The sequence below is a fragment of the Acipenser ruthenus genome, chromosome 6 (genome assembly GCF_902713425.1).
Source record: "Acipenser ruthenus chromosome 6, fAciRut3.2 maternal haplotype, whole genome shotgun sequence".
Classification (NCBI taxonomy): domain Eukaryota; kingdom Metazoa; phylum Chordata; class Actinopteri; order Acipenseriformes; family Acipenseridae; genus Acipenser; species Acipenser ruthenus.
This window is the reverse complement of record NC_081194.1, coordinates 1188942-1205412: the sequence shown is the minus strand read 5'-3', so window position 1 is coordinate 1205412 and position 16471 is coordinate 1188942. Positions and strand designations below refer to the sequence as shown.

General features: G+C 47.6%; 1 protein-coding gene across 1 annotated transcript in view; it reads left to right on the top strand.

The window, feature by feature from the left end:
- The window catches only part of LOC117410467 (thyroid adenoma-associated protein homolog), a 178993-nt gene that overhangs the window by 63182 nt on the left and 99340 nt on the right, over positions 1-16471 (top strand). Inside the window, exons 24-26 of the mRNA XM_034017036.3 lie at positions 3441-3563; positions 7818-7940; positions 11246-11337. Of these exons, the coding sequence (XP_033872927.3) occupies positions 3441-3563; positions 7818-7940; positions 11246-11337 (338 nt within the window). The remainder of the gene's footprint in view (positions 1-3440; positions 3564-7817; positions 7941-11245; positions 11338-16471) is intronic.

The window sequence follows — 16471 nt, the reverse complement described above, 5'->3', positions numbered from 1 at the left end:
CAGCTCTCTCGAGGTTTCTATTTCGAACGCTCTCTTCAGCACTCTCGAGGTTTCTATTTCGAGCGCTCTCTTCAGCACTCTCGAGGTTTCTGTTTCGAACGCTCTCTTCAGCACTCTCGGTTTCTATTTTGAGCGCTCTCTTCAGCTCTCTCGAGGTTTCTATTTCGAACGCTCTCTTCAGCACTCTCGGTTTCTATTTCGAGCTCTCTCTTCAGCACTCTCTCGAGGTTTCTATTTCGAACGCTCTCTTCAGCACTCTCTCGAGGTTTCTATTTCGAACGCTCTCTTCAGCACTCTCTCGAGGTTTCTATTTCGAACGCTCTCTTCAGCACTCTCTCGAGGTTTCTATTTCGAGTGCTCTCTGCAGCACTCTCTCGAGGTTTCTATTTCGAGCGCTCTCTGCAGCACTCTCGAGGTTTCTATTTCGAGCGCTCTCTTCAGCACTCTCTCGAGGTTTCTATTTCGAGCGCTCTCTTCAGCACTCTCTCGAGGTTTCTATTTCGAGCGCTCTCTTCAGCACTCTCTCGAGGTTTCTATTTCGAGCGCTCTCTGCAGCACTCTCTCGAGGTTTCTGTTTCGAGCGCTCTCTTCAGCACTGTCTCGAGGTTTCTGTTTCGAGCGCTCTCTTCAGCACTCTCGAGGTTTCTATTTCGAGCGCTCTCTGCAGCACTCTCTCGAGGTTTCTATTTCGAGCGCTCTCTTCAGCACTCTCTCGAGGTTTCTATTTCGAACGCTCTCTTCAGCACTCTCTCGAGGTTTCTATTTCGAGTGCTCTCCTCAGCACTCTCGAGGTTTCTATTTCGAGCGCTCTCTGCAGCACTCTCTCGAGGTTTCTATTTCGAGCGCTCTCTTCAGCACTCTCTCGAGGTTTCTATTTCGAGCTCTCTTCAGCACTCTCGGTTTCTATTTCGAGCGCTCTCTTCAGCACACTCTCGAGGTTTCTATTTCGAGCGCTCTCTTCAGCACTCTCGAGGTTTCTATTTCGAGCGCTCTCTTCAGCACTCTCTCGAGGTTTCTTTTTCGAGCGCTCTCTTCAGCACTCTCGAGGTTTCTTTTTCGAGCGCTCTCTTCAGCACTCTCTCGAGGTTTCTATTTCGAGCGCTCTCTTCAGCACTCTCGAGGTTTCTGTTTCGAACGCTCTCTTCAGCACTCTCGGTTTCTATTTCGAGCTCTCTCTTCAGCTCTCTCGAGGTTTCTATTTCGAACGCTCTCTTCAGCACTCTCGAGGTTTCTATTTCGAGCGCTCTCTTCAGCACTCTCGAGGTTTCTGTTTCGAACGCTCTCTTCAGCACTCTCGGTTTCTATTTTGAGCGCTCTCTTCAGCTCTCTCGAGGTTTCTATTTCGAACGCTCTCTTCAGCACTCTCGGTTTCTATTTCGAGCTCTCTCTTCAGCACTCTCTCGAGGTTTCTATTTCGAACGCTCTCTTCAGCACTCTCTCGAGGTTTCTATTTCGAACGCTCTCTTCAGCACTCTCTCGAGGTTTCTATTTCGAACGCTCTCTTCAGCACTCTCTCGAGGTTTCTATTTCGAGCGCTCTCTGCAGCACTCTCTCGAGGTTTCTATTTCGAGCGCTCTCTGCAGCACTCTCGAGGTTTCTATTTCGAGCGCTCTCTTCAGCACTCTCTCGAGGTTTCTATTTCGAGCGCTCTCTGCAGCACTCTCTCGAGGTTTCTGTTTCGAGCGCTCTCTTCAGCACTGTCTCGAGGTTTCTGTTTCGAGCGCTCTCTTCAGCACTCTCGAGGTTTCTATTTCGAGCGCTCTCTGCAGCACTCTCTCGAGGTTTCTATTTCGAGCGCTCTCTTCAGCACTCTCGAGGTTTCTATTTCGAACGCTCTCTTCAGCACTCTCTCGAGGTTTCTATTTCGAGTGCTCTCCTCAGCACTCTCGAGGTTTCTATTTCGAGTGCTCTCTGCAGCACTCTCTCGAGGTTTCTATTTCGAGCGCTCTCTGCAGCACTCTCGAGGTTTCTATTTCGAGCGCTCTCTTCAGCACTCTCTCGAGGTTTCTATTTCGAGCGCTCTCTTCAGCACTCTCTCGAGGTTTCTATTTCGAGCTCTCTTCAGCACTCTCGGTTTCTATTTCGAGCGCTCTCTTCAGCACTCTCTCGAGGTTTCTATTTCGAGCGCTCTCTTCAGCACTCTCGAGGTTTCTATTTCGAGCGCTCTCTTCAGCACTCTCTCGAGGTTTCTTTTTCGAGCGCTCTCTTCAGCACTCTCGAGGTTTCTTTTTCGAGCGCTCTCTTCAGCACTCTCTCGAGGTTTCTATTTCGAGCGATCTCTTCAGCACTCTCGAGGTTTCTATTTAGTGCGCTCTCTTGAGCACTCTGAGGTTTCTATTTCGATCTCTCTTCAGCACTATATATAGATGATAGTCTACCTGGTTAAATAAACTATTTGCTCCATGTACGTTCCTGCAGTATACTGTTCAAATAAGTACAATGTTTGGAAAGGAAAGTGTGTTTCAATTAAACAGCTGAAATCAGCTAATTTACTTTCCTTAGGTTGAGCGCCGCATCTGCTTAGAATCGCGTGCAATTCGCCTAGTCATTCTGTCACTGGATTTGAATGAAAGCAAGATTGATTATAGTTGCCAAAAATGAAAACTGATTTAAAAAAAGTCGATTTTTTGTAGTGTCGAATACGAAAGTTATGCAACTCTAAAACTCTTAATGTTTGTTGTATAATGTGTTCATTAACGTCTTGTTGTTGTGTAATGTGTTCATTAACGTCTTGTTGTTGGGTAATGTGTTCATTAACGTCTTGTTGTTGTGTAATGTGTTCATTAACGTCGTGTTGTTGTGTAATGTGTTCATTAACGTCTTGTTGTTGTGTAATGTGTTCGTTAACGTCTTGTTGTTGTGTAATGTGTTCGTTAACGTCTTGTTGTTGTGTAATGTGTTCGTTAACGTCTTGTTGTTGTGTAATGTGTTCGTTAACGTCTTGTTGTTGTGTAATGTGTTCGTTAACGTCTTGTTGTTGTGTAATGTGTTCGTTAACGTCTTGTTGTTGTGTAATGTGTTCGTTAACGTCTTGTTGTTGTGTAATGTGTTCGTTAACGTCTTGTTGTTGTGTAATGTGTTCGTTAACGTCTTGTTGTTGTGTAATGTGTTCGTTAACGTCTTGTTGTCGTGTAATGTGTTCGTTAACGTCTTGTTGTCGTGTAATGTGTTCGTTAACGTCTTGTTGTTGTGTAATGTGTTCGTTAACGTCTTGTTGTCGTGTAATGTGTTCGTTAACGTCTTGTTGTCGTGTAATGTGTTCGTTAACGTCTTGTTGTCGTGTAATGTGTTCGTTAACGTCTTGTTGTCGTGTAATGTGTTCGTTAACGTCTTGTTGTTGTGTAATGTGTTCGTTAACGTCTTGTTGTTGTGTAATGTGTTCGTTAACGTCTTGTTGTTGTGTAATACATATTATTAATTTCTTTCTCCTTGCTGCACAGGCCCTGCTGTCCTCTGAACCCAAGGCCTCCAGCTGCAGCCTGTTGAAAATGACCATGACAGAGCTGATTGCCCTGGCCATGCCTTCCGGGGAGCTGCAGACTGATGCCAGCACCGTCCCACAGGTAATGCCATCTGCAGGCTAGGAGCCCTTTGATTGACGAGCCCTACAGCACCTACAGCACGCATTCAGAGCTGTCACTCTATATATTGGAAAACTTTCTACACCCGAGTTTTCAGTTAACTTGAAAAAATGTATATTTCTAACTGAGCAAATGGTCAGTAAGTCATAGACATTACTCCTGCACTGCACAGTATATATGTAGCCTGCTCTAGCCTTAACTGACTTGAATTAGAGCTCCAGTCAGTGTTTCCAACTTGCAGGTTGCATAAGAGCGGGGCACACACCCAGCCTCCCAGGGGTGCAGAATTAACCGCCAACCATCTGCTCTTGGCAGCAGTGCACCACAGCAACAGTGTGATGAGCGATCTCTTGTGACACGCTGCTTTAAAAAGAGAGAACTCAGTGGAAATGTGTGTTGACTAAAGTAAAATTCCTCTGCTGCTCAGTCTGTGGTGATTAACCAGCAGCCCTCTGAATCCTCTGCCTAACCGCTTTAAAAACAGAGAGGGTTCGCTGTTCGAGTTTTTTCGAGTTTTTTTGCTGCCATAAAGTTTCCTGCTGCAACATCGGAAGTGTACATGTGGAATTCAGATCTTGAGAACCGTGCCATGTGAAAATATTCAGCGAGAGTGAAGAAGTTCATTATTTGTATCTTGATACAGGGTACTTGCTGTATGTGGATGCACTTACTGTATGTGGATGATCAAAGCCCTCAAAGTGGTCAGAGCGAATGAAATTATTCTCACGTGCGTGCAGTTTTGAAAGAAGCACATGTAGAAGAGTGAGCTCTGCATCCATACCAGGTGAAAGAAAGTAGCAATGCCTTAGTTTCACCTAGTGAGTGGAATTCTCTCCACCCCTTCATCGATTCTCAAGGCCTTCATTCCTGCTTCCCCAAAAGACTGGCTTTGCAGACAGTGACATAAGAACATGAGAGGAGGCCATTCAGCCCACGCGTGCTTGTCTGGTTCCTGTTAACTGGTCTCAACTTTGTGCTTTGCCCTGGAAACTGAGGTTGCATGACCTAGGATGTGTAACAGTCAAGGCATGCCCAATGACATCACATGCTTCTTTTAAAACTGAACTTGTGAGACCCCCATAGGGATCGGAGGTGCATGACAAGTAGGATTCAAATGATTTCATTAGCTGTGCAGATTTGAACAGATTGGTTTGCAAGCGTGCTGTTTGTTCTTGTCTGAAGGGACACTGTCTCTAAACGGCTCCAGCTGAAATGTAATGCTCTGTATGCAGGACTGAATGACAGACCCGCTCGCTTGTGATACAGAAGCAGCTTTCCACCAGACCCTGCCCAGGCCCGATATGCCATCAGCCACTGGGCCCCATTCATTCTCTGCTACCACTTTTGGAAAGGAAATTGAACTCCTAATATTGCTGAGCTTGGTTCTGGATTTTTTTTTTTTTTTAGGAAGTGCCCAGCAGAATCAATAAAAGAGTTCTTGTGTTCGTGCGATGCTTTGAAAGACAGCACACATTGCTGTGCTTGACCTCTTCTCTGTGTTGCTTTCAAGCACTCCATGATTTTTGACTGAGGGCCGTATTGATAAGTTAGCCTGTGTGCTCAATAACTAGCTGCAGGAAATGCTTCTCAATTCCATTCTGTTGATCGTGGCTAATACTCTTTTTTTAATCAGCCTGTTTCCTTGCCTCTGGTTTGATTTCAGAAGACACAATGCCTGTATGTCTTACTATTACAGGCATCATGTAGCAGCCCCAGTGATATCCCAGACCAGTATAGCAACAGCACCGAGCCCCAGTGAACAGAGTAACATTCTCTACCTTCTCCTCCCTCCTAAACACTCCCCCCCCTCCTCCTCCCTCCTCTATCTCCCCTGATGACTTTGCCTCCTTCTTCTCTTCTAAAATCTCAGATATCCGCAAACTCTTTAACACCTCTCCCTCCCCCGCACCCCCTCCTGCTCCAACCCCTACACCCACTACATCCCCTACTAACTCGCCCTCCTTCTCCACCTTCTTGCCCCTCTCAGACTCTGACCTCTCCTCCCTGCTCCAGGGTCACAAACCCACCACGTGTGCCTTGGACCCCCACCCCACTCACCTCTTTCAAGCTGCTGCTCCTGCTCTACTCCCCTTCATCTCCTCCCTCCTCAACACCTCTCTGCTTTCTGGTATCTTTCCCTCTGCCTTCAAAAAAGCCTCTATCACTCCCCTCCTCAAAAAACCTACCCTCGAACCCACCTCCCTCCAGAGCTACCGTCCTGTCTCCCTCCTACCCTTCCTCTCCAAAACCCTCGAGCGGACTGTACACCGCCAGCTCTCTGCTTTCCTGTCCAACCACTCTCTGCTTGACCCTCTCCAATCTGGCTTCCGCTCTGCTCACTCCACTGAAACCGCCCTCCTGTCTGTCACCAGCTCACTGAAGTCTGCCCGAGCTGCCTCTCTCTCCTCTGTCCTAATTCTCCTCGACCTCTCTGCTGCCTTTGACACTGTTGATCACTCTATTCTACTATCATCTCTTGCTGACCTGGGGATCTCTGGCACTGCTCTGGCCTGGTTCTCCTCCTACCTCTCCAACCGCACTTACCAGGTAACCTGGCGTGGAGCAACCTCCACACCTCACCCTCTCTTAACTGGAGTCCCCCAAGGGTCAGTCTTGGGTCCTCTCCTGTTCTCTCTCTAAACCCGCTCCCTGGGCCCCCTCATCGCATCCTATGGTTTCTCATACCATTTCTATGCTGATGATGCTCAGATTTTCCTCTCCTTCCCCACCTCTGACTCCATCATCTCCTCCCGTATCTCTATCTGTCTGTCTGCTATTTCCTCCTGGATGCACTAGCATCACCTCAAACTCAACCTCTCTAAATCTGACCTCCTTCTCTTTCCCTCCTCCTCCCCCTCCTCTGATCTCTCTATCTCTGTTCCTCTGGAATCTACCACACTCTCTCCCTCTTCCTCCGCTAAGAACCTTGGAGTCACCCTGGACCTCTGCCTCTCTTATTCCCAGCACATCTCCACTCTGGCACGCACTTGCCAATTCTTCCTGAGCAACATCCAAAGAATCCGACCCTTCCTCACCAACTATGCTACCCAGCTCCTGGTCCAGGCCCTGGTACTCTCCCGCCTAGACTACTGCAACTCCCTCCTGGCTGGCCTCCCTGTGTCCGCTACCCGTCCGCTCCAGCTCCTCCAGAACTCTGCTGCCCGCCTGGTGTTCTCTCGTCCGCTCACATCCAGTTCAAGACTCTTGTACTAGCCTACAGATGCCTTGACCAGACTGCACCCAGCTACCTCCAGACCCTCATCTCTCCCTACACCCCCACTCGACCTCTCCGCTCCGCCTGCACTAGAAGACTAGCTCTACCTCCGCTACGCTCCCCTGCCTCCAGAGCCCGCTCCTTCTCCACCCTTGCTCCGCAGTGGTGGAATGACCTTCCTACAGATGTCAGGACTGCCCAGTCCCTGACCACAGTCCAGCGCCTCCTTAAGACTCACCTCTTCAAACAGCACCTGTAGAACTCCTCTGTTTGTATCCTGGGACACTATCACCCTTCATGTAAATGTGCTTTATTTTGCCCTTATCTGCCCCCTATTTTACTGCATTTAATCCTGTACTTCAGAATACTGTAATCTGCCAAGTGTTTAACCTGTAGTACTTTTGTATTTAATCATATCCTGCTGTAACTGTCACTATTTAATCATATCCTGATGTAACTATCACTATTATCTGCTGTATTATTGAATTGTGGTTTGTCACACTTGTACTTTGCTTGAACAAAAGTTATTGTATTTCTTGCTCTTATTGTATTTCTTGTATTCTAACACTTGAAATGTATTTGCTTACGATTGTAAGTCGCCCTGGATAAGGGCGTCTGCTAAGAAATAAATAATAATAATAATAATAATAATCCCAGACCAGTATAGCAACAGCACCGAGCCCCAGTGAACAGAGTAACATCCCAGACCAGTATAGCAACAGCACCGAGCCCCAGTGAACAGAGTAACATCCCAGACCAGTATAGCGACAGCACCGAGCCCCAGTGAACAGAGTAACATCCCGGACCAGTATAGCGACAGCACCGAGCCCCAGTGAACAGAGTAACATCCCAGACCAGTATAGTGACAGCACCGAGCCCCAGTGAACAGAGTAACATCCCAGACCAGTATAGCAACAGCACAGAGCCCCAGTGAACAGAGTAACATCCCAGACCAGTATAGCAACAGCACCGAGCCCCAGTGAACAGAGTAACAGGTCTCTCTTTCCTTCTGATTCTTTCAGGTCCACGCCCTCAACATTTTAAGGGCTTTATTCCGGGACACACGGCTAAGTGAAAACATCATTCCCTATGTGGCAGAAGGAGCACAGGCGGCTATCCTGGGCTTCACATCTCCAGTCTGGGCTGTAAGTGTTCGCTTCATTCATTCTCAATTCATTAGAAATGTGATTTATACACACATGATGGCTGGGACCACTCCATATTCATCACCCAAACCCCCTCCCCTCACTCCACTTCCTCAGAACAGCTACAGTAGTTGAAATGCTGCTTGGTTTGCCTTTTATTGACCCGTGTTATAAAACTTATAGCAATGATTCCTTCACAGTTAAGCAGCAAGTTTTCCACAGCGGGGCCCTGGCTCAGCGTTCCCTGCAGAGAGAGAGTGTGAAGGAGGTGGAGATGTGCGTGCTGCAGGACACGTCGCAGTGAGAAATAAAGCACACAGAGGAAGGGAGTCACTACCTCAGTGAGCGACGGGGAGTTACATAATTAGAGCTCAACAGGAATTTCGGTCCTGGTTACTCCTACAGACTGCTCCTTCATACTCATGTGTGCCCTTGCTGAATACGTTGTGGGCATCCGTGAATATACAGAAAAGCAGGAATAAACAGGAATTCTGTCTCATGTCAGAACAATCCAATGTTACTGATTGTTTGCAAGTGGCACAGTTTGAAGTGAATCTGGGTGCACCTGGCTGCTCACTATTCTCACACCCAAACTTAAACTGCATCTCTGACTCAATGAGACACCCGGCTGTTAGTGAGAGAGTCAGTCCCTCTGGAGCCCAACTGCTGTGGCTTCCTCAGTGATCACCAGCAGGAAGCAATCTGCTCAACCCCATGCAGTTGGGGTGATCCTCCTGCTGGTGCTGTGTGTAGGAATAGAGTTCAGTACTCTGCTGAACCATTAACAGCCTTGTGTGTACCTGCCCCCAGTGTGAGAGAGGAGAGTATACTGCACTGCCTGCAACACCAATACCGCGGTGTGATAGAGGAGAGTATACTGCACGCCGTGCCCCCAGTGTGAGAGAGGAGAGTATACAGCACGCTGTGCCCCCGGTGTGAGAGAGGAGAGTATACAGCACGCTGTGCCCCCGGTGTGAGAGAGGAGAGTATACAGCACGCCGTGCCCCCGGTGTGAGAGAGGAGAGTATACTGCACGCCGTGCCCCCGGTGTGAGAGAGGAGAGTATACAGCACGCTGTGCCCCCGGTGTGAGAGAGGAGAGTATACAGCACGCTGTGCCCCCGGTGTGAGAGAGGAGAGTATACAGCACGCTGTGCCCCCGGTGTGAGAGAGGAGAGTATACTGCACGCCGTGCCCCCGGTGTGAGAGAGGAGAGTATACAGCACGCTGTGCCCCCGGTGTGAGAGAGGAGAGTATACTGCACGCCGTGCCCCCGGTGTGAGAGAGGAGAGTATACAGCACGCTGTGCCCCCGGTGTGAGAGAGGAGAGTATACAGCACGCCGTACCCCCGGTGTGAGAGAGGAGAGTATGCAGCACGCCGTGCCCCCGGTGTGAGAGAGGAGAGTATACTGCACGCCGTGCCCCCGGTGTGTGAGGGGAGAGTATATAGCACGCCGTGCCCCCGGTGTGAGAGAGGAGAGTATACAGCACGCTGTGCCCCCGGTGTGAGAGAGGAGAGTATGCAGCACGCCGTGCCCCCGGTGTGAGAGAGGAGAGTATACTGCACGCCGTGCCCCCGGTGTGAGAGAGGAGAGTATACAGCACGCTGTGCCCCCGGTGTGAGAGAGGAGAGTATACAGCACGCTGTGCCCCCGGTGTGAGAGAGGAGAGTATACAGCACGCTGTGCCCCCGGTGTGAGAGAGGAGATTATACAGCACGCTGTGCCCCCGGTGTGAGAGAGGAGAGTATACAGCACGCCGTGCCCCCGGTGTGAGAGAGGAGAGTATACAGCACGCCGTGCCCCCGGTGTGAGAGAGGAGAGTATACAGCACGCTGTGCCCCCGGTGTGTGAGGGGAGAGTATACAGCACGCCGTACCCCCGGTGTGAGAGAGGAGAGTATACTGCACGCCGTGCCCCCGGTGTGTGAGGGGAGAGTATATAGCACGCCGTGCCCCCGGTGTGAGAGAGGAGAGTATACAGCACGCCGTGCCCCCGGTGTGAGAGAGGAGAGTATACAGCACGCCGTGCCCCCGGTGTGAGAGAGGAGAGTATACAGCACGCCGTGCCCCCGGTGTGAGAGAGGAGAGTATACAGCACGCCGTGCCCCCGGTGTGAGAGAGGAGAGTATACAGCACGCCGTGCCCCCGGTGTGAGAGAGGAGAGTATACTGCACTGCTGGGTGCAGCCCCCTCCCTCCCCCAGCTCCTGCAACAGTAATCCGTTAGTTACGTGTTGCGCTGTGGAGCACGAGGTGTTCATAAAACTCTCGTTTTACTCGCACACCCTGACTCCGGAACCCCTTTTCTGCATCACGTATATATTGTTTGTTATCAACCACCCGTACTTGTAATGAGACAATCTCCTTTTCAGCCATCTCCCTTTGAGTGTCGATGGTTCCCAGTACCCAGCCTTGGATTCCCTGGAGCACTGTTCCACCTACATTGAGGGCTGAATGCAAAACAAGATCCACAGTATTGTTTTTACTGCTTTAAAACTGCATCGAGGAAGCCCCCAGTTAGAACTGAGTAACCACCTTATTCGGGCTGAGAAGGCTTCTTCCCTCTGTTTTAAAGTGTTCTCCTTGTTGACCACTAGGGGGCAGTGTGGCCAAGGGTGATGAGGGTCCTGGCTGATATTCTCATCTGACCCTGGTGGTGATGGCCTGCTGTGTGTGTGTGTGTGTGTGTGTGTGTGTCAGAGCACATTGAGGCTCGACCAGGCCAAACCACAGGGGTTATTGTAGCACTACATTGTAATCCAAGAAATACCAGCTGTGAAAGTGTCATTACATTTGCACCACAAAAAGCATATTGAGGATAAAATCAGGGGTCCACACAGACCCATATAACCATCTGGTGGCTTATGGTATCACGGTGTTTGTGTGTGTGTGTGTGTGTGTGTGTATAATATACATATCAATTGAATTACTTAGGAAAGAAAGATATACTGAAAATCAACTTTGCAGATAACTTTTAACTTGTAGTTTTAGGCCTCGTTTACAAAGCTGTTTTTTTTTTTTTTTTTTTTATGAAATACAAATAAAAGTTTGATATTCATGCAACTCTCCTAAAGTCTTGTTAAAAACGCTCTAGAACAGTTTTGTGGGTAGAAAAAGGTATTTGATGTATATGCAAAGACTCCCAAACCTTGTGACTCGGGACCAAGCAGTGTTAGAACCATGCAGAATGATGACAGAATCTGGTTAACCTGGAGCTTGCAAACCCTTCCTTTACTCAGCTTCGTTCTATGGATTTATTTTGAGACCTAACCTGTCCCCCCCCCATCCCCCCCCCCCCCCCCCAGGTGAGGAACTCATCGACCCTCCTCTTCAGCACTGTGCTCACCAGGATATTTGGAGTGAAAAAGGGAAGAGACGAGCATTCCAAGAAAAACAGGTCTGGATTTATTTTTGTTTTTGTCAAATTTTGTAACATTTGGTATTTTATGTGTTACTGGTACATATATCAAGAAAGAAAGCCAAAGCACACATGATTGAGTGGCTGGGGGGTGTTTGTGAGCGTGCTCGGGGTGCGGTGAGGCTCGTGAGTGAACAGGCTGGTGGTGTTCAGAGAAAAGCCACACATTTCTGGTTAAAGAGGTTTTGGGGGGTGTGGTGGGATGGAGGAAGTGTCACAAACTGGGAATTAATAAGGGTGCAGAGGTACAGCACGTTTAGATGTAGAAAAACAACAAACAAGTTTGAAAAAAAAATGGGTCTCGCAAAGATGGATTTTCTTTTTTTAAAAGTGATATTTGGTAACAGGTTAAAGAAAGTTCTGTTTGCATGTCAAAGCGTGCTCCAAGTAATGAAGGGCTATCCAGTGATGTGTATATTTAGGCATGTGTATTATTATTATTATTTGCTTATTTAGCAGACGCCTTTATCCAAGGCGACCTTACAGAGACTAGGGTGTGTGAACTACGTCTCACCCGAAAGACGGAGCACAAGAAGGTTAAGTGACTTGCTCAGGGTCACACAGTGACTCAGTGGCTGAGGTGGGATTTGAACCAGGGACCTCTTGGTTACAAGCCCATTTCTTTAACCACTGGATCACACAGCCTACAGGCACTCTTTCATACACTCGTTGTCTGTGCGTGGAATCAATACCAGGATATTGACACTGTATGGATGGACAGTAGGGCATGGATTTAGGGTGGTTGGAACCCCCTTTCCCAGCACACACTGGAAAGTTGTATATTTGAGTATTATCAGCACACACTTTATTTGGTACCTGTTTAGCAATAAATTGACTCTGGAGAGGTGTTGAGTGGAATTCTCCACCATCATTTCTGTCATTAACCAGCTACAGTATCAGCTCCTCTTAATTACTGCTATGCTTTGACGCTAAAGAAACAGTGGTGAAATAGCTATGAGGCTCGGAGACCGGGGTGAGGCTATGAGGCTCGGAGACCGGGGTGAGGCTATGAGGCTCGGAGACCGGGGTGAGGCTATGAGGCTCCGAGACCGGGGTGAGGCTATGAGGCTCGGAGACCGGGGTGAGGCTCGGAGACCGGGGGTGAGGCTATGAGGCTCGGAGACCGGGGTGAGGCTATGAGGCTCGGAGACCGGGGTGAGGCTCGGAGACCGGGGTGAGGCTATGAGGCTCGGAGACCGGGGTGAGGCTCGGAGACCGGGGTGAGGCTCGGAGACCGGGGTGAGGCTATGAGGCTCGGAGACCGGGGTGAGGCTATGAGGCTCGGAGACCGGGGTGAGGCTCGGAGACCGGCGTGAGGCTATGAGGCTCGGAGACCGGGGTGAGGCTATGAGGCTCGGAGACCGGGGTGAGGCTCGGAGACCGGGGTGAGGCTATGAGGCTCGGAGATCGGGGTGAGGCTATGAGGCTCGGAGACCGGGGTGAGGCTATGAGGCTTGGAGACCGGGGTGGGGCTATGAGGCTCGGAGACCGGGGTGAGGCTAGGAGATAGTTTGTTACCTCTTTTGTTGCATGATGACCTAAGGGGAGTATGCCAGTAATGGAAAAATGTTGGTTTGTTTTGTTTTAATGAAAAATATATTTATTATGTCTCCAAAACTACTTCAAATGTTTTTTTTGTTTTATTTTCAGATGTGGTCAATGATTCATGCATGAAAGGGCTAGAATGACAATACATTTGGGTTTCTTATGTGCTTCTTTAACTGCACATAGAGAATGGAAATGCAAGGCAGGATGAATTGTTACAATAGCTGGAACCCCTGGAAACGGTGCTGGCTGAGAACTTGCTTGGACTCAGTCATGTGACCAGGAGCTACACAGTGCTGTGGTTGACTCGAGTACTGCCTCTAGGGGGCACTGCAGACCTGGGCTAGGAGAGAGGCAGCTGTGGGGTTGCCTGGGGTTTGTTTGGATCATCAATCCCTACCCTCCTGTATTTATTTACAGCAGACGTAAATGATACATACAGCTACCTGCTTTAAACACTGTTTGTTTAAAGAACGCAGCCCTTTTACGAGACTGGCAAACACTTTCATTCTTAGTTTGGGGGGATTTTTTGGTGTGTCTGTTTTGGGGGGGGGGTTTTTCCCCCTCTTGCCTCGATGTAAATATTCAGAGAAAGCTACTGTGTATCAATTTATATCCTGTATATTCATTATCTGTCCCTCCCGCTAATGCATTCAGGTCATATCTGCAGTAAGTTATTAATTCATTCACACCAGATGTAAATGGCTTCCTGCTGCATGTGTTTGGTCTCTCTCTTATTAGACCTTGTTTAGTCTCTATGTTATGCGCTCTTTTTTAAATAACACCTTGAAAAAATCAAGTCCCTTTTTAACGATGCTTGCGCCTAACGCTCACAGGCATCTGGTTTAACTCTAGCACAGCCGCAGGCTTGTTTGGATTGATCCAGTTTCTAGCTTGTGTTTTTAGTTATGTATTATCGCTGCTGGGGATGCATATCCTAGCCTGTGGGGTGGGCGTTATTGCAGAGGTCCGTACGCCAGTCACTCCGTAGAGTTTTGCATGTATCTAGTGAACCGCTTTACCACAGGCAAGCTAGTGAGGGTATCAGAATCTGGGGTGCGTGGATTCAAAATCAAATGTATTTATTTAACCAGGGTAGAACCATTGAGATTATATATATATATATATATATATATATATATATATATATATATATATATATATATATATATATATACAGTGCCTTGCAAAAGTATTCAGACCCCTGACCAATTCTCTCATATTACTGAATTACAAATGGTACATTGAAATTTCGTCCTGTCTAATATTTTATTTTAAAATACTGAAACTCAAAATCAAGTATTCAACCCCTGTGCTGTGGAAGCTCCCACAGAGAAAGAAATTGCCCTAACGAAGACACACTTACCTTACCATTGGCCTCCACCTGTGAACCATTAAAGTTGCTGTCACATTTTCTGGATTAAAACCCCACTTTTGAAGGATCATTGGTCAGGCTGCGAATCTGAACGAAAATTAAGACCAAAGAGCATTCTACAGAAGTTAGAGATAAAGTAATACAAATGCATAGATTAGGGAAAGGGGACAAAATAATATCCAAGTGTTTGGATATCCCAGTGAGCACAGTTGGATCAATAATCAGGAAGTGGAAGCTGCATCATACCACCCAGGCACTGCCAAGAAAAGGCCATCCCTTAAAACTCAGCGCTCAAACAAGGAGACTTGTGAAAGCCACAGAGAGGCCAACAATCACTTTGAAGGAGCTACAGAGTTCAGTGGCTGGGAGTGGAGTAATGGTGCACCAGTCAACCATATCAAGAGCTCTGCATAACACTGGCCTGTATGGGAGGGTGGCAAGAAAGAAGCCGTTACTCAAAAAGTACCATCTGAAAGCACGTCTGGAGTTTGCCAGAAAGCATGAGAGTGACCCAGCTGCGATGTGGGAAAAGGTTTTGTGGTCAGATGAGACCAAGCTTTTTGGCCAAAACTCAAAGCGCTATGTGTGGCGCAAACCTAACACTGCCCATGCCTCAAGACACACCATCCCTACAGTGAAGTATGGTGGTGGCAGCATCATGCCGTGGGGATGCTTCTCATCAGCAGGGACTGGGCATCTTGTTAAAATTGAAGGAAGAATGAATGGAGCAAAATACAGGGAAATACTGCAAGAGAACCTGCTTCAGTCCGCTAAAAAACTGAAGCTTGGGAGGAAATTCACCTTTCAGCAGGACAATGATCCCAAGCACAAGGCCAAAGCAACATTGGAGTGGCTCAAGAACAAAAAGGTGAATGTCCTACAGTGGCCCAGTCAAAGTCCTGATCTCAATCCCATTGAACAGCTCATTGAAATAATGCTTCATTCCTCCTCAAAAGTGATGAAATTAAAAGCTATTTTATCATGTATACTTGCATGCCTTTGGTATGTCATAGAATAAAGCAAAGAAGCTGTGAAAAGAGATGAATTATTGCTTATTCTACAAAGATATTCTAAAATGGCCTGGACACATTTGTTGGTACCCCTTAGAAAAGATAATAAATAATTGGATTATAGTGATATTTCAAACTAATTAGTTTCTTTAATTAGTATCACACACGTCTCCAATCTTGTAATGAATGGAGAAAAGTAGTCACTGTGCTGTTTGGTATCATTGTGTGCACCACACTGAACATGGACCAGAGAAAGCAAAGGAGAGAGTTGTCTGAGGAGATCAGAAAGAAAATAATAGACAAGCATGGTAAAGGTAAAGGCTACAAGACCATCTCCAAGCAGCTTGATGTTCCTGTGACAACAGTTGCAAATATTATTAAGACGTTTAAGGTCCATGGAACTGTAGCCAACCTCCCTGGGCGCGGCCGCAAGAGGAAAATCGACCCCAGATTGAACAGAAGGATAGTGCGAATGGTAGAAAAAGAACCAAGGATAACTGCCAAAGAGATACAAGCTGAACTCCAAGGTGAAGGTACATCAGTTTCTGATCACACCATCCGTCGCTTTTTGAGCAAAAAGTGGGCTCCATGGAAGACGACCCAGCAGGACTGCACTTTTGAAAGAAAAACATATAAAAGCCAGACTGGAATTTGCTAAAATGCATATTGACAAGCCACAATCCTTCTGGGAGAATGTCCTTTGGACAGATGAGTCAAAACTGGAGCTTTTTGGCAAGTCACATCAGCTCTATGTTCACAGACGAAAAAATGAAGCTTTCAAAGAAAAGAACACCATACCTACAGTGAAACATGGAGGAGGCAGTGTCAGAAAGCTCTGTCTCAGTCTCAGGTCATGGATCCTCCAACAGGATAATGACCCAAAACACACAGCTAAAAGCACCCAAGAATGGATAAGAACAAAACATTGGACTATTCTGAAGTGGCCTTCTATGAGTCCTGATCTGAATCCTATTGAACATCTATGGAAAGAGCTGAAACTTGCAGTCTGGAGAAGGCACCCATCAAACCTGAGACAGCTGGAGCAGTTTGCTCAGGAAGAGTGGGCCAAACTACCTGTTAACAGGTGCAGAAGTCTCATTGAGAGCTACAGAAAATGTTTGATTGCAGTGATTGCCTCTAAAGGTTGTGCAACAAAATATTAGGTTAGCGGTCCCATCATTTT